Raw genomic sequence first — 22,655 nt, forward strand, 5'->3', positions numbered from 1 at the left:
AGCTCAGCAATGCCAGGATACTTTGTCATATGGATGCATTAATTAGATCAGTTCTCAATCTTTTTCTTTTTGAGGCCCCTCCAAACATGCTATAAAAACTCCATAGCCCACCTGTGCCACAGCAACTGGTTTTCTGATTATAAAAGCCAGGGCCAGCGTTGGGGCATAGAAACCAGGACAACTGCTCAGTGCCCCATGCCACAGGGAGCCCCACAAAGCTAAGTTGCTCAGGCTTTGGCTTCAGCCCCTGGTGGTGGGGCTCAGGGCCCCGGGCTTCAGCCCCATGCAGCAGGGCTTCAGGTTTCTGCCCTGGGCCCCTGTGAGTCTAACACCTGCTTAGCAGACACCCTAAAGCCTGTTTGAAGCTCCCCAGGGGGCCCCGGACTCCAGTGGTTCTCAGTCAGAATTAGATGTTTTAGGTGTGCACATCTCAGCTTCTCCACTTATGTATTTTTTACTTATAATCCTTCTCCAGTGCAGACAATGCCACTTACTTCAGAAACATTGTGAGTAGAGTTTTCCGATCATCATGAATGACATGCTCAGATTTACACAAGAAACCTGCAGAGCTGTACTCTGCAGGAAAGCTGATGTCCCTTTGGACAATATTAATGTTACTATAGGAACTAATCCTGTTCAGATGAACTCAGTGGGAATTTTGCCACTGACTTGACATGGGAGCAGGATGTGATCTGTATATTCAGTGCTTAGACATCACAGTGACAGGTGTGTTGGAAATATCTAAAATAGATTACAGTAAAAGGTAAGTCTTCACGTTTACAGAAAAACGATTGTGTGTGTGTGCATATCCTAAAAAATGAATACTGTGATACAACTGTGGTATTTTTTTCTGTGAATAATTAAAAACTAGTTCTTTTACCCCACGCATTTTTGCCAGATGATTCATAACTAGATTCCATTCAATGAAGGATAAAGGTAAATCTGAATACTATCCTTGATAACTCACACTTTGAATTCAGCTGTCAGTGGAGAATGAGAAAAATCCCATTGCTTTCATTTACCAAATGCAGTATTATGACTGCTGCATTGAAATAAGAACCAGAGTTTAGCTTTACTAGACTCAGCTACTTTTCATTTGAACTCATTTCAGGTGACCTAAAATTCAGATGACATAAATACAATCCAGTTTTTACTAAAATGAAAGGTTTAGCAATATCTATTGCTCTATATAAAGACCTCTAACACAGATTGAAGACATAAAGAAGTACAGTGCTGGAAGGTAGATGAAGATCAACTTCCAGCTGAGACAAGTCTACTGTCTTGGTCAGAAGGAAGTTCCTTTTTACCTTTTTTTGGCAGGGTTCTTATATAACAGACTGTAAGGGCCTGGGTCCAATTCTCAGCAGCAGTACTGTACAGGACACACACGGTGAGTCCAATAACTGGATGGAGGACTCTAACAATTGGCCAAGTGCACTTAATTGTTATTTATTAATGTATATTTAGTACTTTTGTACCACCTTAGTCTGGCCACCATCTGGCAAATGTGAGCACTGCATCTCTGGACTGTTGATGCCTGCATTGTGTAATCTATGATAGATGAGAATGAATGAATGCAATAACTAGACCTTTTTGTATTAAGGCAGGTTTCAGAGTAGCAGCCGTGTTAGTCTGTATTCGCAAAAAGAAAAGGAGTACTTGTGGCACCTTAGAGACTAACCAATTTATTTGAGCATAAGCTTTCGTGAGCTACAGCTCACTTGACCGGATGCAACTCCGATGAAGTGAGCTGTAGCTCACGAAAGCTTATGCTCAGATAAATTGGTTAGTCTCTAAGGTGCCACAAGTACTCCTTTTTTTTGTATTAAGTTATACCTGCATGAAATATGGCTCAAAAAGAGATGACTATGTTAAATAAAAAAGTACAAGAGAAACAATTACTTTTTCAATAAAGTAACTTTTAATTAACAAAATAATTGCCAACTTTTCCAAAGCAGTTCATAAAATATGAAATGACTTGTTCTGACTAATAATTATTAAATATACATTTTTCCTATTTCAACTCTTTTCATTCACTGTAAATACTTTAAATAGTATATAACAGACAAACATCAGAAGAACTTAATAAGAAAGCACTGTCTTTTCAGTAGGAAGAGTAGGGAAATTTATATTTGTTCTTATGTGGACTGCTGTTAAATGATCAATATCAATTTCTTTAGGGTCTAGGTATGAGGTTACATATGAATCTCAGAATCTCTGCCTACGTTCATAGGTTTGTGAAAATAAGACAAATACAAGAAAGGAAACAAAATAATTTTGTTACTTTAATCAATAACCAATTAAACAGGTATCATTGCCTTATTCAGGTCATTGCAAGTGGTATTAAACCTGGAGAGATGTATTTCTTTATTTATAAAGAAAATAAGGACTTGGAAAATCACAGATTTTTTTAAAGTTTAGTTTTCAAATGTGCTAAGAACTGTTCTCAGGATTTTTCCTGGTAATTCTCAGATCAGCCTTTATTTAAACTGTATTGATCATCTAAAGCAACTGCTCTTTTAACTGATAACAGATCTCTTCAACTAAAGCCCAGTAAATAAAATCAAATTATGAACTCTCTTACAGCATAGATATGGAGTCCTTTTATACATGTGTTGCGGATGCGAGTTTGGTGGACTTTTCAGTTGATCTGTAACTGAGATACACTCTGATGTTTTGGGGGTGGTCTAACACTTTAGCACATCTTGCTTTTCATTTCATAGGATCAACAGCGTCAGACTTCTCAAGTGTCTTTAACAGGTTACCTTTCCTCCCCTCTCTTCCCCCCCAAGCCCTTTTGTGGTGGTGATGTTTGGAAGTGAAGGAATTTTTAGGAAGAGCAAGCTCAATACCAGAATGTTTCCAGGAATGTGTGAGGAGATTGATGAGAAATTGAGGGTTACCTCTTGAACTGTCCCACAACCAGAGACATTGTTACACTCTAGGGCACTTAGCATTTTTAGTTGATGCTTACAAATTGGATCAAATTAATTGTTTCTCCATATTATCTCATCCAGAGACCTGTGGAAAGCTATTCCTTGAAACTGTGGCATAATTCTGAGATGGATTTTAACTCCTCAGGACGCATTAAAAATGAATGTGCTTTCTTGTATGAAGTGGAGATTTCTGGAGAGTCAGAAATGAAGAGAAAGAGTCAAACCTAAATTGCTGAAGAGAAAACAGGCTCAATAAACAAGGCCCTTACTCAGCAAGCTACTTAAACATGTGAATACCCTCATTGACTTCAGTGGGTCTACTCTCATGCTTATGTGTTCCAGTAGCCTGCTAACTTGGGATCCAAATGGGTTACACTATTGCACAGTCTGCCCAAAGGTAATCCACTCTGTATGTTTCCAAAATATTCTGGAACCAGTGTGAGGATGTTCTAATATCACTGTTCGCAAAATATAGATTAGGACACAGCCACTAATGCTGCTGCTCTCAATAAAAATATTCAGGAATAGCTGGTCTGACAACAGCCACTTTGGGTGAGCAAAAAGCTATTACACGTGTGAAGAGTTCTGATCCAAATGTATAACAAAACAGAAGAAATTACTCCAACAGCTGATCTGCATTTTATTTTCCAAATAATCCCAGCTATTGTTCTTTTTGTAAATGTGTTTTAAGCACTTATATGCTTATCCAGCCCAAGCAGTTCAATATCTGTAAAAGGTGAAGGGCTAACCATATTTAGAGATTTAGATGCCCTCTGCTGATTTTCAGAAGTACTGTGGCCAGTTACAATATGTGAGCTCAATTAACACTATGTTTCAGTAATCTAGAAACACTGTCTTAAGGCTATCTTTGTGTGGGTGTGGGAAGGGAGAGTGATATTCTCTTTCCAATGGTGTCTTACCCTTGTTTTGGTTTTAATAAAATCTGTCAAATATACAAGTATGCAGGGATTTCCCTATGCGCACACACCAGGGGGGTGTACACTGCCCCCCTGATTTTCCCCAACACCCCCCAATGGTTAACTAGTTACATCAGTGTTGCCAATTTAGTCATTGGTTGGAAATTGGAATTGAAATTGAAATATTAATACACACTTTAAAAGCAAATACTGTGTAGGATAAAATGCTTGTACCTGAAAAAGTATAATAGGTTTGAAAAGTATGAACAAAGACTAGCTTCTTCACATAGCTGTTGTTTTTTCTGACAATGTTGGCACATTATAATTTCAAATTTATGATTTGTAAGCAAGATCTGAATGAGCTCTCCCCTGATAGCTAGTGATGAGCCAGGGGAGAGGGGAAAAGCTTCAGGACCAGACTGTATTTTCTCACCCACTTTGCCTAGGTAGACAGAGCTGTGTTGCCCAAGTAATCAGTTTTGGCTGGTGTTGGGTTACAAATCTCTTTAGTATTGAACGTGGGGGTCATGAAAAGTTGTTATCTTTATTGTATGAATAAAGGGCAGCGGAACTCTAACTTAGCCTGTCCTGAATGAGGGGGGTCACCCTCAATGCTTAATTTTTCACAGGGCTGAGCCCCAGAACCTCTAGGCTTGGCAGTTCATAGCTCCGGGACCTCTGGGCTTGCTGCATCAGTTATGAAAGTAAAAAACTTGCTTGAACTCTGGCACCTCTTTCATTACAAATTAAGCACTGGTCACCCTCAACTGAACTGCTCTCGCTAAGCAAGGGGTTTGGATGGCAGATCCCAGTGGACACGGGGGAGATAGGGGTTTTGCTTGGTGGTGTGGGCTCTGCCTAAGAGTCACAGGCACCATTTGACTTGCTCCTCTCCCCTATTTAAAGATAGAGCTTATTAGGCTCCATAGAGTCTTTTGTTTTGTTAAGTGACCACTAGAGCTGAAATCACTGATGATCAGGTTTAAGTGAAAAGAAAAGGAGTACTTGTGGCACCTTAGAGACTAACCAATTTATTTGAGCATAAGCTTTCGTGAGCTACATCGGTGCATCCGATGAAGTGAGCTGTAGCTCACGAAAGCTTATGCTCAAATAAATTGGTTAGTCTCTAAGGTGCCACAAGTACTCCTTTTCTTTTTGTGAATACAGACTAACACGGCTGTTACTCTGAAACCTGTCATATGGGCTCAGATCGATGGTCTATCTAGCCCAGTACCCTGTCTTTCGACAGTGGCCAATGCCAAGTGCTTCAAAGGGAATTAATAGAACAGGGAAATTATAGAGTGATCCACCCCTGTCGTCCATGCCCAGCTTCTGGCAAGCAGAGGCTCTCAGACCATGGTGTTGCATCCATGCCCATCCTGGCTAATAGACATTGTTTGACATATCCTCCATGAACTTATCTAGTTCTTTTTTGAACCCTGTTCTAGTTTTGGCCTTAACAACATCCTCTGGCAAATATTTCCACAGGTTGACAGTGTGTTGTGTGAAGAAGTACTTCCTTTTGTTTGTTTTAAACCCTGCTGCCTATTAATTTCATTGGGTGACCCCTAGTTTTTGTGGTACGTGAAGGAGCTTATTCACTTTTTCCACACCAGTCAAGATTTTATAGACCTCTATCATTTCCCCTCTTAGTCCTCTCTTTTCCAAGCGGAAAAGTCCCAGTCTTTTTCATCTCTCCTCATATGGAAGGTGTTCCATACCTCTAATCATTTTAGTTGCCCTTCTCTGTACCTTTTCCAACTCCAATATATCTTTTATGAGATGGGGTGACCAGAACTGCACGCGGTATTCAAGATGTGAGCATATCATGGATTTATATAGTAAAAGTGGAGAAACCAGACCGATCAGCAAAGCCAATGTTGACAAATTATGTGAAAAGGGTGCAAAACACCACTCCTCTGGACTGCATCGACATGCAGAAAACCTTACAAGTCAGTCATTGTCAAAGCCAATTTTAGAAGTACTTAACAAGGCAGTTAAAAATGCTAGAGACACAACACAGTTTATTGAAACAAACATGGCTGTCACATCATACTTTCTCTTTAAGCAAGAGATACCACACACTACAAACTAGAGGCCAATGTTAAGTGCATTGTCATTTGTTAATCCTGAAATTGGACACTGGTTCCGATCAAGACCAGCAAATGGTCACTATCTTTCTGCAAGAAACTCAGCTGACTGGTTAGAAGCATGCGGCGCAACAGTGAAAGACTCAGCAGTTGAAAAAGTGAAGAACTCTCACCGCATTCAGAAAATGTGCATACATGGCTGATGAATGCAACAGTGCAAATGGGTGTCCAGTATTAGGTCTCTGCGTACGTTATCTTGATGTCAGTGGTAGGCCAGTGGATGAATTTGTAGATGTTCAGGTTATAGAAGACACATTGGCTTCATCTCTGACAATCCACGTCTTAGAAGAGTTAACTGCTTGTAAATTGAACCCCAAAGAGATGGCGGTTTGTGCATTTGATGGAGCTTCAAACTTCTCTGGAAGAAATGTGGAGTACAAGCTTTCCTCAGAGAAAAGTGTAATTCTAAACTCTCCAATACACACTGCAGAGGCCATCTACTCCAACTAGCGCTAGTGTGAGCTCCAGAATTTTCAAAAGGCATTTAAAAAGCCATAAACTCTCTTTTTTTCAGCAAGAGTCCAAAAGGACTGAACGTCTTGTAAGATATAGAAGATACACTGGGATTGAAGTTCAAATTAGTCCAACCTGGGAAAACCCACTGGCTTTCTCAGGAGCGATCCATGGCTGTTGTCTTAAAATTACTGCAACCATTATTATTGGCTTTGTAAAGTATCTACCGAGATGGGACAGATCAAAGTAGTGGTGGACTACTATTGCTACTAAGTTCAGAGAAAACAATCACCATTCTCTCTCTACTGTTGAAACCACTTGGATCATTAACAATGCCCTCCAGGAATCTGCTACAACAGTAGTAGATCTCTGTCCAGCAATGGAAGCTACACTTGGATCAATCAGAGAGATATCATTGAAAATGTACTGGAAGAAGCAAGATTTCAGTTCAGAAGTTAATTAATTAGCGCACTTATATTGACTCCTTAAATGGCGCGGACAAGAAGTGTTTGTTAAGCCAGCTGAAAAAGTAAAGTACACTGACTTGATTCTTACATCTCTACAACAGCAACTTCTGGATTCTGTCAACCTCTATGTAGCTTTTACAGATGCCTATCTTATAAAACACGGACAGTTGAGTGAAGTGAGGCACTACCTGCAGTGGGGCTGCCATGTGATCAGGACAGAACAGAGAATTTGAACACAGAGTGGAATATCATACTATGGACGAATGAAGATTTGACTTCACCTTCTTTATCATCACTAGTGGTTCGACCCAATTTTAGTGCTATGGTTCCTGGGATGAAAGAAGTAGGAATTCATCTCTGTCTAGTCCCAGTCACAACAGCTACAGTTGAGTGTTCTTTTTCCTCATTGAATAGAATTTTGTGTTCTGAAAGAAGTTGCCTTCTGCATGATCATGAGCATATCTTGAAGGACTTGAAGTACCGGACACAAGAGAAGCCACCAAAAATGAATGCACTGCATTCGAGAAGTTCTTTAACAGAGTTATGCAAAATTACAAGAAGAAACCAAGAAGGATGTAGATATAGTGCTTCATAGTAGGCTTGTGTAGCCAACTTTAATTTGTGTGATGATTTAAAAACATTAGTTAAATCTAATAAAATGGTTGTGAAACATTTTTTAGTTTTTACTATGGTGCCATACAGCCCACCTTTGCCCTAACAGTCTCACCCCTCATCGGTCAACCCCCCCCCCCCCACGATTTCAATTTTTGGGAAAAACACTGCAAGTATGTCACATTAGATGTGATCTGGATGAGGCCCAAATGGTTAGGGCATGTTCTCTATCTGGTACTGTATTTTACGGATGCAACTAAGAAAAAAATTTGCACTCCTGGGACTAAATGCAAAATTTGGTCCCAGGAGTGCAAATTTTTTTCTTAGTTGCATCCGTAAAATACAGTACCAGATAGAGAACATGCCCTAACCATTTGGGCCTCATCCAGATCACATCTAGACACTCATGTTTACCTCTTATTGATTTCAGTAGGATTTGCTCCACTGCATGGATGAAATCTATTCTACCCTTATAAATCCCAAACTATCAAGATCTAGACTGATGGTGCACAGAAGTGTTAGGGAGGTGAGGCCGACCCCATAGACAGGGACTGGGCCTGTTGTACATCTACTATTCCAATTTGTCGACAAGAATAGCAAACAGCTCCTCAGTGGGTACTGGGGCCACTGGGTCTAAACATGCATTCTGTGGGTACCATTCCTTTGGGTCAAACTGCTTTATGGCATTTGTCATAAATATAAAGGGAAGGGTAACCACCTTTTATAGTATACAGTGCTATAAAATCCCTCCTGACCAGAGGCAAAATCCTTTCACCTGTAAGGGTTAAGAAGCTAAGGTAACCCTGCTGGCACCTGACCCAAAATGGCCAATGAGGGGGCAAGATTCTTTCAAATCTGGAGGGGGGGAACAAAGGGTTTGGTCTGTCTGTGTGATGCTTTTGCCGGGAACAGATCAGGAATTTAGCCTTAAAACTCCTGTAAAGTTAGTAAGTAATCTAGCTAGAAAATGTGTTAGATTTTCTTTTGTTTAATGGTTTGTAAAATAAGCTGTGCTGGAGGGCATGTATATTCCTGTTTTTGAGTCTTTTTGTAACTTAAGGTTTTGTCTAGAGGGATTCTCTATGTTTTGAATCTGATTACCATGTAAGGTATTTACCATCCTGATTTTACAGAGGTGATTCTTTTACCTTTTCTTTAATTAAAATTCTTTTTTTAAGAACCTGATTTTCATTGTCCTTAAGATCCAAGGGATTGGGTCTGTGTTCACCTGTACCAGTTGGTGAGGATTATTATCAAGCCTTCTACAGGAAAGGTGGTGTAGGGGTTGGGGTGGATATTTTGTGGGAAGACGTCTCCAAGTGGGCTCTTTCCCTGTTCTTTGTTTAAAACGCTTGGTGGTGGCAGCATACTGGGACAAGGAAAAGTTTGTACCTTGTGGAAGTTTTTAACCTAAGCTGGTAAGAATAAGCTTAGGGTGTCTTTCATTCAGGTCCCCAGATCTGTACCCTAGAGTTAGGAGTGGGGAAGGAACCTTGACAGCATTCTATCCTGGCCTATGGAGGCCCAGCAGGGAGACCCTTTCTGCAGCACATAGGGTTATATAGGTACTAGTACCCTTATCCACTGTGCTGCTCCTACTGGGGGCTTAAGTAGTGCAGAGGGATTTGCCCTGGCCACCACACCAGGGGTGAATGTCATCCATGAGCATATCTGAGGACAAAATTTTTCCCACGATGTCTGGGATCATTCTATTCAGAAAAGAAAATAGCACTTGGGAGTCAAAAATTGGATTCCTTTTTCTGAAGCCATTCATCTCCTGTAAACCACATTGTGTCTGTGCACCCTCATTTTCTGAGTCCCATAGTAGTGCATGGCGCTGTACAACCACAGAGAAAGGTACAGTCACTGCCTCAAGGAACTGTTTACAGTTAATGTGAAGCTATTGACTTTTATGCCGATTACTGAAGTATACTTCTAGGGTTAGCTCTTTCCAAGTACTGAAATAGTAAATGGTACTTTCCATGTCTTTCTCTCATAGTGTTTTAATATCAATAGCATGCAAATATACTGCCACCTGCAGGATAGTGATTACTATCTATTTACAGTTTGGCAATAGTTAACTTTCTCACTATTTATAATAAACACGTGTTATCTTGAAATGGAGATATGTTTCCTTGTGAAAATATTTTTCTCCACTACATTCTAAAGGTGAAATGGGAGTTTTCCCACTGATTTCAATGGAGTCAGAATTTCAGTCTTAGAGTTGAGGATGAGAGAAACATGATTTATTGTATTTTTGCTTACAGGACAGCCCAGCTTTTGATGCAGTTTAGTACCTGCACTTTTAGATGGCGCCCACTGACTTTTTTATATTTGATATGAACTTCTGTGAACAGATCTTCCTACCGAATAAACACTGGGTTTAGTGCACAGTTTCTGCTATTTGCATCCTGTAAATAATACTTAATCAATCATTTATCAGTTTCCCTGCTCTTCCTTCTTAATTTTAGACGATACTGGATACATAGCTACAGAAAACTCTGTTTTGACTACACACACACACATATATATATATATATATATATATATATATATATATATATATATATATATATATATATAAAACTCTGTTTTGACTACACAAATGCATATATACATCAGATCACTTCTAAGTTCATTCAGATCATATTTTCTGTAGCTATAAATCCAGTGTCAACATTTCTTTCTAATAAAAGAAAATCTGAATTTTAAAACATTATAACCTGCTTAAATTTTAGGACATACAGCTTATTTAAGGTGGAAGAGGATTAAGAAGGGATGTGGGGAGAGATGATTGATTTATTTACGTTTGATGTTCTGATCCCACTGTAAAAGAGAAGAGGCGGGAAGAACCATTGTAGTATATGTCACCCACTGTAACCAGATGAATGTCCCAGAGTTGGCATTGGTTGAATTACTTTGTATGTCATAATGGCTCCTTGGCAGATGGTGCAGGCTGCTTTTACCCACAATAAAGGACAGGCCTGGCAGAAAATGGCCCCAGGATTGGGGGAGTGAAAAGGGCGTGTTTGCATTCATTCTTCTCTGCTGTGCAGAAGGGTCCTCATCTGCAGCTGAGGCTCTAGACTGATGCCATGAGCATACCACCTAACAATGAAGTGTTCTTCGGGCAGCAAATAGTGGGAGGAAGAGGGAAGAAGAGGAGGTGAGCAGAGCATCACCAGTTACTTCCATTCTGGGGTGGGCTGCCAGCTGATTTATTGATAATGTGTGGCACGTGTTTTTCTCTTCTGGCTCACATCAGGTATACACTGCCACTAGACACAAATTGAAGGTCTTCAGTCCCCTTGTGGACAATTCAGCTGAGTTCAGGTTTCACCTAGCTAACTTCTTTGATCTCCCAGGTGTCTCCCAAGGCTAGTTATCTTGGTTCCAACTCCTCAAACTTTTAAAATGTGATTGTCTTGGATAATAGTGACTGTGGTCTGCTAGGTTAAGAAGAAAATCTCTTACTGTGCATAAGCAAAAAGGAGAGCTCTGTGCAAATCAGACTGTTTTAGATAGATAGAATCTGCAACAATGTAATTTCAAACCCACACATAAGAATATAAGAACAGCCATATTGGATCAGAGAGGAGTTCCACAGGTTGACTGTGCGGTGTGTGAACTCTTTGCCAGAGGATGTTGTGAAGGCCAAGACTATAACAGGGTTCAAGAAAGAACTAGGTAAGTTCATAGAGGATAGGTCCATCAACGGCTATTAGCCAGGATGGGCAGGGATGGTGCCCTAGTCTCTGTTTGCCAGAAGCTGGGATGGGTGACGGGATGGATCACTTGATGATTACCTGTTCTGTTCATTCCCTCTTGGGCAACTGGCACTGGTCCCTGTCAGAAAACAGGATACTGGGTTAGATGGATCTGTGGTCTGGCCCAGTATGGCCATTCTTATGTGTGGGTTTGAAATGACATTGTTGTGGATTCTATCTAAAACAGTCTGATTAGCACGTTTACGAAATGTAGCATTGCAGGCATGGAAGCTTGGTCAGTACCCAACACTGCTATTTTGTTTCACATCACTCACCAGGGCCAATAATCCTCAAATATTTTGATCAAAATATTTATCTGTGAACATGTTGTGTGTCTTTTTGGTTTGTTCTGCACACTGCAGTGCTTATAGTAATTCTGTGAAACATCCTTCAGAATCCGTGTCCCCAGATGGAACAGGGCACCCTTTCCTTACCCATTTTCCAAGCGAGGAACAGTCCAGTCCTGAATAACAACAGATAACTGTTTCATGCTTTTTCCCTTTGAATAAGAACACGATGACTGTCACATTTGTTCAGGACGGCGTTATTTCTCTCCTGGAAAATATCAGTAGTGTTGCTAACTCTCACAGGCACCAGTCTTGTGATATTTAGTGCTTTTGTGAAAGTGCAGAAATTGGGTTGTTATGTGAGAATCTCAGCTTTTTTGCCCCCCGCCCCCTTTTTTTTTTTTCTTTTTTACAGTAAAATTTGTAGCTTTCATGCTTGTGAAGAAAAGCTTGAACACACGAACCCTCATCACCGGAAGGCAACTTTTTAAAAAACACCCTTAAACGGTAATGGGTAAACTAATCTGACTGGGGGGAGGCCTGGTTCATTTTCGTACACTAGGGCTTGGTACTCCTGCCCCTGCCCTAGGCCGGCCGGCGTCGGCTCGCTTGGGAGAGGCAGATGCCCAGGGGCGGGTTTTCACAGCGCTCCGCGGGGCAGCAGCCGGCGGGCCCGCGGGGGGAAGCCCTGCGCGCTGGTAGCACCGACTAGCAGCCATCCTCCCCCGGGCTAGGGCCCCGCAGCCGGCGCTGGACGGCGGCTGGCTCCCTGCGAGCGCAGACTGCGGGGCGGAGGGCGAGGCTCCCCCCGGCGCAGTGCGGGGCCGCCCAGGGAGCCGGCGCTGCCCAGCGGCTGCGGCTGCCTCCTTGTAGCAGGGGGCGGGACTCGTTCCGCCGACTGCAGCCCCCCGGCCGGCGCTAGCCTGGGCGGGCCGAGCCGGGACCGCCCCCTCGTCCTTCCTCTAGCAAACATGGCTGCAGCGGCGGCCGCCCCGGCCGCGAAGGTAAGAGGCGCTGCGGGCTCCCGCCCGGGCCCAGGCGGGGCGATTCCCCCGCCCCGGTCCAGCCTGTGGACCCCCCCCCCCCCCACGCGGGAGCCCCTGGCGGCCGCCGCGGGGTGCAGACGAGTCAGGCTGGGGCACGTGGGCTCTGAGGGAGGCGCCTCTGGGTGCATGTGGCAGGTTCCTGCCCGCGCCGGGGCGCATGGGCTCGGGGTGAGCGGCGTCTGCTCTGCTGTGATGCTCGGCAGCGCCCTTCGCTGCCCACCCTCCTGCCCCCGCTTCGGCCCCGCGCCCTCCCTGCTGGGGGGGGGCACGGCCCCGTCGGCCGGCGCCCCCCCCTTTCTGGCAGGGCCCTGCTGCTCGTGTTACAGGGCACCCCCCCAACGGCCGTAGTGCAGACGTGTTGAGGCCTCCCACATGTGTTCTTGTCCAATAAGTCTCTTTGTCGGGTTTCCTTGTCGAGTCTGGAGGGGAGGCAGGGAGCTGCGTTCATTTACCATAAAGGCTCACAGGGTGCTGCCTCGGCCAACTAATAATAGTCAGCAGCAGCTGAGCATGGCAACGCGACAACGCTGGGTGTCTAAAAATCCAACCTTTAAAAGGAAAAGTTAGACGCTGTTGTCGCACTCGGCATCCTGTGCTCTACCAAAAGCTATTTCTGGGCTCTGGTCAAGCGATGGGTAAAAGCATGATTGTTAGCTAGATCAGTGTCTTGTTTACTGTAGGTTTGCCAGGTATTGATTTGTTAACTGGCTGCTGGTTTGGGGATTTGCTTTCTCCCCCACTCCATTTATAGTACTCAATGCCATAGTTAAGGCTAGGGGACCCTGCAGAATTCTGTTGTAGTCCTATCGTCACTGACCTGACTTTCTGAAAACTGTAGATGATCCTACATATGTATCTTGTGGAATAAGAGCTAGGAGAGGCCAGGTCCATCTGCACTGAGGCTCTGTGCCATCACACACTAGCTTCCCAGACCCCCTCTATGGGAGCGCTGCTGCAAGGGTCCACTATCCTCCAGCTCATGTGATGATTCACTCTGTTAATACTGATTTAGCATTAATTTAGGTGTTAAGATTGTAAACTCTTTGGGAGCAGGGACTACTTTCTGTTTTATGTTTGTACTGTAGCCTGTACAATGGGGTTTCTAGGCCCTATGATGCACACCAATGTCAGAGGCTCTGTAGTTTTAGCTGCTATGCTTAGCCCTTTGCCTGCCTCTGTAGGACATGCTTTTTGGACCTGGGAAACAAGGAAGACTGGAAGAAGCTCCCACAGTTCTTGAGGTCAATGTGTAGACAAGCAATTTTCCCTGTCTTGAGAGAAAAGGGAAGCTAATTTTGGGCATCCCGGTTGGTGTCTGCCTTTTCCGGGTTTGGGGTGGGCCGAGTCTCTCTCACAGGGATATCATAGAATCATAGAATATCAGGGTTGGAAGGGATCCCTGAAGGTCATCTAGTCCAACCCCCTGCTCGAAGCAGGACCAATTCCCAGTTAAATCATCCCAGCCAGGGCTTTGTCAAGCCTGACCTTAAAAACCTCTAAGGAAGGAGATTCTACCACCTCCCTAGGTAACGCATTCCAGTGTTTCACCACCCTCTTAGTGAAAAAGTTTTTCCTAATATCCAATCTAAACCTCCCCCACTGCAACTTGAGACCATTACTCCTCGTTCTGTCATCTGCTACCATTGAGAACAGTCTAGAGCCATCCTCTTTGGAACCCCCTTTCAGGTAGTTGAAAGCAGCTATCAAATCCCCCCTCATTCTTCTCTTCTGCAGGCTAAACAATCCCAGCTCCCTCAGCCTCTCCTCATAAGTCATGTGTTCTAGACCCCTAACCATTTTTGTTGCCCTTCACTGGACTCTCTCCAATTTATCCACATCCTTCTTGTAGTGTGGGGCCCAAAACTGGACACAGTACTCCAGATGAGGCCTCACCAATGTCGAATAGAGGGGAACGATCACGTCCCTCGATCTGCTCGCTATGCCCCTACTTATACATCCCAAAATGCCATTGGCCTTCTTGGCAACAAGGGCACACTGCTGACTCATATCCAGCTTCTCGTCCACTGTCACCCCTAGGTCCTTTTCCGCAGAACTGCTGCCTAGCCATTCGGTCCCTAGTCTGTAGCGGTGCATTGGGTTCTTCCGTCCTAAGTGCAGGACCCTGCACTTATCCTTATTGAACCTCATCAGATTTCTTTTGGCCCAATCCTCCAATTTGTCTAGGTCCTTCTGTATCCTATCCCTCCCCTCCAGCGTATCTACCACTCCTCCCAGTTTAGTATCATCCGCAAATTTGCTGAGAGTGCAATCCACACCATCCTCCAGATCATTTATGAAGATATTGAACAAAACCGGCCCCAGGACCGACCCTTGGGGCACTCCACTTGATACCGGCTGCCAACTAGACATGGAGCCATTGATCACTACCCGTTGAGCCCGACAATCTAGCCAACTTTCTACCCACCTTATAGTGCATTCATCCAGCCCATACTTCCTTAACTTGCTGACAAGAATACTGTGGGAGACCGTGTCAAAAGCTTTGCTAAAGTCAAGCATATCTGTCCATTGAGGTACTATCTGCGCTGCTGTGCCCTGACAGCCCACAGGAAGGTCTATGAAAGCAGGACTTGCTGCAGCAGTAAACTCTGTGGTTCCATGCTGCCACCAGGCCAACCTGCTGTGTTGCCTAGTTCCAGCCTCTTCTGACCACCCCAGGGGCCTGGGAAACAGGAAGAGGAAGAAGAGCAGCTGGACTGGCTTGTGGAAGGGAAGCATGAAGTCCAGTGCTGGAGCTGATGTGGGTTCTCTTCTTCAAGTGGTCACAGCTGTGTATTCCCCTCAGGTGCATGCATACCTCAAAAGAACAGTGGTTACAGGTAAATAACTGGTTTCAGAGTAGCAGCCTTGTTAGTCTGTATCCGCAAAAAGAAAAGGAGGACTTGTGGTACCTTAGAGACTAACAAATTTATTTGAGCATAAGCTTTCTTGAGCTACAGCTCACTTCATCGGATGCATTCAGTGGAAAATAACTGGCTTTTATCTGTCAGTTCCACTTGTCAGAGGGGAAGCTGCTCTAATGAGCCTTTGCTGGCTCCTTTAGAGAGAACTACCTGTCCGAGAGGCTGAAACCTGTCCCCAAGCATGATTAGCACAGTTGTGGCACAAGGAAAGAGGGACGGTGATTTCCCCCAGCTCCTAGTTAACTCATCTTCTTTCTGCAGCAAACTTACTCTGACTCTGCATTGCCCCTCCCCACTGTGAAGCACTCGTCCTTTCCTCCCCAGCTCTCTGCAGTGGCTTCAAGTTGTTGCCAAAGGGTAGATAAGGGTGCTGGACTCATGCCTCTATGATTCATTCCCTCCCATATTGCACTAGGTTATCCTCCTATTTTCCAATCTCCATTGTTCCATCTGCAACCACCCCTAAAATTCCTACCCACTTTCATATTCCCCCAACACCACAGGGTAGGTTGGGGGGGGCATACCTATCCCCCAGCAATGCCCACCAGTGTAATCCACTCCCCCATCCCCATAATGATGACAGCCTGCTCCTCATTCCTGCAACTTGACATAAGACCTTCCCTGCATTGGTGGCATTCCCAGAGATGAAAGCTGTCTGTGGGCTGTGATGGTAGCTGTGATGGTAGCAAAGGGCCCCTCTCTCTCTGACACCTACCCGTGAGTTTAAATTGTCAGCTTTATATTACAAAGGGAGTGTGTTGAAATCCCATTGCACCCGTGATTTTTGTTACTCGAAATTTAGAAATAGAATCTACTTTCTATTAGTGGAACTAAGTTTTGCTGTGATTTTTAAAGCAGAAAATAAAAAAATAGTGTCACATGGATTGTGTTTTGGGAGGAGGGAAGGAGTAAAAGTAAGGTCAGTTAGGAAAAAGAACAGTTTGGCTGTACTGTGGATTCTCAATCAGGGAGTCACAATCACCCTGCCCATCCCATATTGCTTAATGAGAGGGGTTACAGCTATATCCTGGCTAGACAAAAAAGTAGTAGTGAAAATCAAGGAGGTAGCCCAAGTTCTACAGACATCGGCCTGTTTCATCAGCCAGCTGATAATATGATGAAGAACCCCATATCTCCAGTTTGCATTGTTGTCTTTAATTACAAAGTTTATCATTTTTACTGGATAGAACAATTCAGTTTGAAAAGCACTCTCTGTGGAAATTATCCTCAATCTTAAATTCTGGGCTGCAGTTATGTTGGCAGATATGTGGTTCCTAATTAAAACCAACTTAATTATTAGCCCCTTTTATTCATTTTTTTAGAATTTCAAAGAATAATAAAAACCTTTCACAATTTCTATCCTGATTTGTATGAGTTACAAAATTCAGCAAACACTGAAGAGTATTTGAACAATTTCCAGCCTCTGTTTAGATCGTAGTTTGTGATTGGTCCCATAAGGATATGGCTATACTGCAGTCACAGGTGCAATAGCAGCTTTTGTAGACATACTTCCTGGGCGAATTCTGTGCCAAAAAAATTAAAAATTCTGCGCACAATATTTTAAAATTCTGCATATATTATTTGTCAATAACACAATATAATCACTCCAGTTTCAATTATTTTGGTAACTTATTTCAAAATACCTGTCAGAAAGTATGTCAACAATACAGACAACAATGAAAAAAGATTCCCCCAGGAGTAGAGAGTTAAAGAAACCCAATTGGGGGTATGCTGGAGGGGGCTGTGTCTGCTCCCTGAGAGCCCAGACACCTCAACTCCCTCCCCCCAGCCGTGGAGCACCTCCCAGCTCCAGCACCCTCTTTTCCCCCAGAGCCCAGCTGCAGGGCGCCCCCAGAGCCCAGATGCCTGCACCTCCTTCCCCCCAGAGCCCAGCTGCAGGGTGCCCCCAGAGCCCAGATGCCTGCACCTCCTTCCCCCCAGAGCCCAGCTGCAGGGCGCCCCCAGAGCCCAGATGCCTGCACCTCCTTCCCCCCAGAGCCCAGATGTCTGCACTTCCCTCTCCCCAGAACACAGCCACCGACAACTGCATTCTGCTCTCCCGCCAGAGCCCGGCTGCGGGGCACCCCCTGGCTCAGACACCTGCACCTCCCTCCCCCAAGACCTTTACTCCCCCCAGCTTCTTTACTGTCCCACAGAGGGACGCAGTGCCCTTCCTCACCCTTTGCCTGAGCTGGGACTCCCAGACCCTCTCCCATCCCTAGGCCGATGAGGATCAAGCAGGGCTTCAGAACTTGCAGAGCCTCCATCCCCACCAGGCTGGTGCTCTGCGAGCTACAATGACCCTAATGGCCACCAGCAGCTCTGCAGCCCCAATGCTGCAGGGGAAACATCAAATTCTGTGCAAATTCTGCATTTCACAGTGGCGCAGAATTCCCCCAGGTGTAATAGCTAGTACAGCTAAAAATAGCACTGAAGATGCAGCAGGGACATGCATACGTTTTCACGTTGCTAATCTGTGCAGAAGTTCATAGGTGCTGGAACTAGAGGTGGTGGTGGTGGGGTGCTGCAGCACCCCCTGCCTTGAAGTGGTTTCCATTATATACAGGATTTACAGTGTGGTTCAATGTCTCTCAGCACCCCCACTATACAAATTGTTCCTGCACCCATGCAGAAGTCCATGCCAGTGTCATCCCTGCTACTTTTAGTATGCTAGTTAGATTAACGCTAGTGTGGGTGTGTCTACGTGACCTGCAAATCCCACCTTTGATTGCCATGTAGATGTTGTTTCTACTCCATATGAGGATGACTGAAACTTTGGACTCTTGAGTAATAAATATCCCATAATACTTCAGGTACAGTTTTTGAGGCAAATAATCATAGCTTTCAGGACTCTTGAGTATTTTCATGAACAAAGCAGTATTTGTCCAAATACTTATGATTTGTGAATAACACTAAAGCAAAAATAACCATTCTTATTACAAAAATTATAAGCAAATATTAATGTGATTTATTTTTCTTCCCTAGTCTGCCAATTTGGATTATACAGTGTATTAAGAAATTAGTTGTTTGCCTGCAATAACACACATACAGCACAAGGTGGCACCAAAAGGAAAAAAATCTGTTTATATACTACCGCACAGCAGATGACATGAACCAGGCTTTCACATGGAAAAGTATTTGGCACCTAACAAAGACCACAGTCTTTGCTTATTGAAAAGAGATGCCTGATGAGCTAATTGCAATATAATGACACGGCATCTGTAGGGTTTCTATAAACGTAGGGTTGTAGAAATTGAGAGCAAGAGACAGATTTTTGTTTTAGATTGTCACTGGGATTTCCACGTGGTGCTTTTTTATTATTATTATTTTGTTAAGAGATACACCTCCTTAGTTGTACAGCTAGAAACCATTCTGAGAGTTTAGATAACATACTTTTATTACTGACAAGGTATTGGGGGGGCAAGAAAGGGGGGTATGTGGTTTTGTTTGTTTTTTAAAAGCTCAACATGATTTGAGTTCTTCCACTTAAAATTCAGACAAACACTGCAACAGTAACTGCCAATTGAAAAAAGCAATATTTTTGCTTTGTGTAACAGAGGGCAAAATTATTTCTTTACATGCCAACAGTGTGCTTAGGATTGTAAAAGATCACACAGTTAAAAACAGCCACTACTCTGAAGAGCCGAATCTAATTCCCATTGAAGTCAGTAGAAAACCTCCCATTGTCTTAAGTGGGAGTTGGATCAGACCCTAAAAGACACAAAGATGACTGGTTCCACCTGGAAGCCCAAGGAACATATAACTTGGAAATGTATGTTTCTTTCTCGTTGTATTATTAATTTGATTGTGAAGGCTGCGCAACTTTCTTTGATTGAAATATGCAGTAATAAATCAGTTTGCCCTCGGTATTCATTGTGAACATGGGGCACTGACAGTTTAACCATTTTGCTTTTCTGACTGACCCAAGAGAACATGCACCAAATCCTTATTCCTATGGATGTAGCTTTGTTGAAGAAGTCAGCATTTGCTAAAACTAAATGAAGATTCCCTCTTTGTTGCTAGCACTATGCTGGAACTTGTTAACTCTGTGCAGACTGTACCAGAACACAAAGCTTTTTAAAAAACAAAACAAAAACTGTATCCCCAGCAGAAGACGAATTCACATTCTTCATACTTTCACTAACAGAAGATGCCACTATGCTGGCTGTGAATACTGTCCCCCTATCGGGCACTCTGTGTAGAGGCCTGGTGGTAGAGCCAAGAACAGAAATGGTATTTCTTTGTATGTGTGTAACTTAGCTTGGTAGCAGCAGGTGGAGCTGGTACTACTTTGTAAGGTAATGGCTGATTGTTGTGGGCCTTGTTTAGAAAGCAAACTCCACATATGGTAATTAGCTTTTTATAACACAAATATAGAGTTATGCTAAACCACATTGTTACATTTCAGGTATTATTAAGCACCACTCTTTGACGGTTACAAGGTTAAAAAGAATACTCTGAACCCAAAAGTAGGTCCAGGGACACAACTATGAAGTCCCGAGGGGGTTCTGTGCATAGTGGAAGTGTTCTCTGGTCCCTTTCCAGCATTCTTCTGGGTAAGCAAGGTTGAGTAATTGTAAAATAAGGTGTCTCTGTAGGTGCAGTGGGTTAGTTGGACTATAGCTCCTTAAACCTAGAAGGATACATAATTCATTTGGGCAGCTGAGCTGATCAAAACTAGAATTTCTTTTCTGTGGGAAATTCCAGCATTTCAAAAAATTTCATTCTGAATTGGAATGAAAATTTCCCACAAAGCATTTTCTGAAAATGTTTTGTTTTGGGTCATGTTTGTTTCATTTATGGCTTTTATATACCGTATTTTAATATTTTATATGTTTAAATTTTTTTTGTTAGGGTTTAAAGAATTTAAAATTTATATGAATATAAAATATATGAAATAGTGATTGGTAATTTGACACTGGTATTTGATTTGCTCATTTCTGGTATTCTGACTGGTCATTTGTAATATAATTATTTTGTTATACCATTTTTACAAGAATAAAAAATTATAAATAAATTTCAAAATAAAAAAGTTGTTTCAAAACAATATACCAAAACATTTGTATAAGTTTGAAATGGAAAGTTCCAACATTATCAAAATGCTTGGTTTCAATTTTTTTCTAAATTAAATTTTTATCCAAATCAACAGTCCATGGAGCATTTTGACCAATGGAGATTTTCCAGTGGAAAAACATTTCTTCATACATTATTTTTGACCAGCTCTAGATTTAGTGGTCTCTCTCTTCCCTCCTTTTTTATGTGTGAGTGGATGAAATACTCCTATATCTGATGATCACCTTTAAAGTAGCACAAATTAGTTCAGAGGCATAGTTTGCTCTCATATTGTTTTTCAGAATAAATCCCTAATTACTGTTTCAGACATTGCTGGGACCTCCTGTGTCTCCATCAAAAAGAAGTTGAATGGACATAAAACCATCGAACCATAGGACTGGAAGGGACCTCGAGAAGTCACTAGTCCAATCCCCTGCACTCATGGCAGGACTAAGTATTATCTAGACCAGTGGTTCTCAAAGCCGGTCTGCTGCTTGTTCAGGGAAAGCCCCTGGCGGGCCGGACCGGTTTGTTTACCTGCTGCGTCCACAGGTTCGGCTGATCGCGACTCCTACTGGCCGCGGTTCACCGCTCCAGACCAATGAGGGGTGCAGGAAGTGGTGCGGGCCAAGGGATGTGCTGGCCGCCCTTCCCGCAACCCCTATTGGCCTGGAGCGGTGAACCACGGCCAGTGGGAGCTGCAGTCAGCCGAACCTGTGGACGCAGCAGGTAAACAAACCGGTTCGGCCCGCCAGGGGCTTTCCCTGAACAAGCGGTGGACCAGCTTTGAGAACCACTGATCTAGACCATTCCTGACAGGTGTTTGTCTAACCTGTTTTTAAAAACCTCCAATGATGGAAATTCCACAGCCTCCTAGGCAATTTGTTCCAGTGCTTAACTACCTTATAGTTAGGAGTTTTTTCCTAATGTCCAACCCTAACCTCCCTTACTGTTATGTAAATCCATTATTTCTTGTCCTGTCCTCAGAGGTTAGGAGAAAATTTTTTTTTTTTCTCCTTCTAACAACCTTTTTGTATTTGAAAACTTTTAAGTTCCCCCTTCTGTCTTCTCTTCTGCAGACTAGATAAACCCAATTTTTAAAAATTTTCCTCACAAATCATGTTTTCTACACCTCTTTCCTGAAATGTGGCATCCAGAACTAGACAGTCCTCCATATGAGGCCTTATCAGTGTGGAGTAGAGTGGAAGAATTACTTCTAATGTTCTGCTTACAACGGTCCTGCTAATACATCCCAGAATTATGTTTGCTTTTTTTGCAACAGTGTTACACTGTTGACTCACATTTAGCTTTGAAATCCACTCTCATCTCCCTCCCCCTCCCCCCCCCCCCAAGATTCCTGTCCGCAGTACTCCTTCCTAGGCAGTCATATCCCATTTTGTTTATGCAATTGATTGTTCCTTCCTAAGTGGAGTACTTGACATTTGTCCTTATTGAATTTCATCTTGTTTACTTCAGACCATTTCTCGAGTTTGTCTGGATGATTTTGAATTTTAACCCTATCCTCCAAAGCACTTGCAATCCCTCCAAGCTTGGAATCATCTGCAACCTTTATAAGTGTACTCTCTATGCCATTATCTAAATCATTGATGAAGATATTGAACAGAACTGGACCCAGAACTGATCCCTGCAGGACCCCACTCATTATGTCCTTCCAGCATGACTGTGAACCACTGATAACGACACTCTGGGAATGGTTTTCCAACCAGTTATGTACCCATCTTTAGTAGCTCCATCTAGGTTGCATTTTCCTAGTTTCTTTAAGAGATCATGCAAGACAGTATCAAAAGCCTTACTAAAGTCAAGATATACCACATCTACCACTTCCCTCCTATCCACAAGTATTATTACTCTGGTAAAAGAAAGCTGTTAGGTTAGTCTGACAGGATTTGTTCTTGACAAATCCATGCTGACTGTTATTTATCATGTTGTTATCTTCTAGTTGTTTGCAAATTGATTGCTTGATTATTTGCTCCATTATTTTTCCAGGTACTGAAGTTAAGCTGACTGGTCTGAAATGCCCCGGGTT

The 22,655-nt window shown here is 43.1% G+C and overlaps 1 protein-coding gene across 1 annotated transcript in view; it reads left to right on the plus strand.

The window, feature by feature from the left end:
• Positions 1-12,354: 12,354 nt before the first annotated feature.
• Positions 12,355-22,655, plus strand: part of MTAP (methylthioadenosine phosphorylase) — a 63,602-nt gene continuing 53,301 nt past the window's right edge. Inside the window, exon 1 of the mRNA XM_048850131.2 lies at positions 12,355-12,593. Within this exon, the coding sequence (XP_048706088.1) occupies positions 12,561-12,593 (33 nt within the window). The 5' untranslated portion in view covers positions 12,355-12,560. The remainder of the gene's footprint in view (positions 12,594-22,655) is intronic.

This window comes from Caretta caretta, chromosome 5 (assembly GCF_965140235.1).
Source record: "Caretta caretta isolate rCarCar2 chromosome 5, rCarCar1.hap1, whole genome shotgun sequence".
Lineage (NCBI taxonomy): Eukaryota > Metazoa > Chordata > Testudines > Cheloniidae > Caretta > Caretta caretta.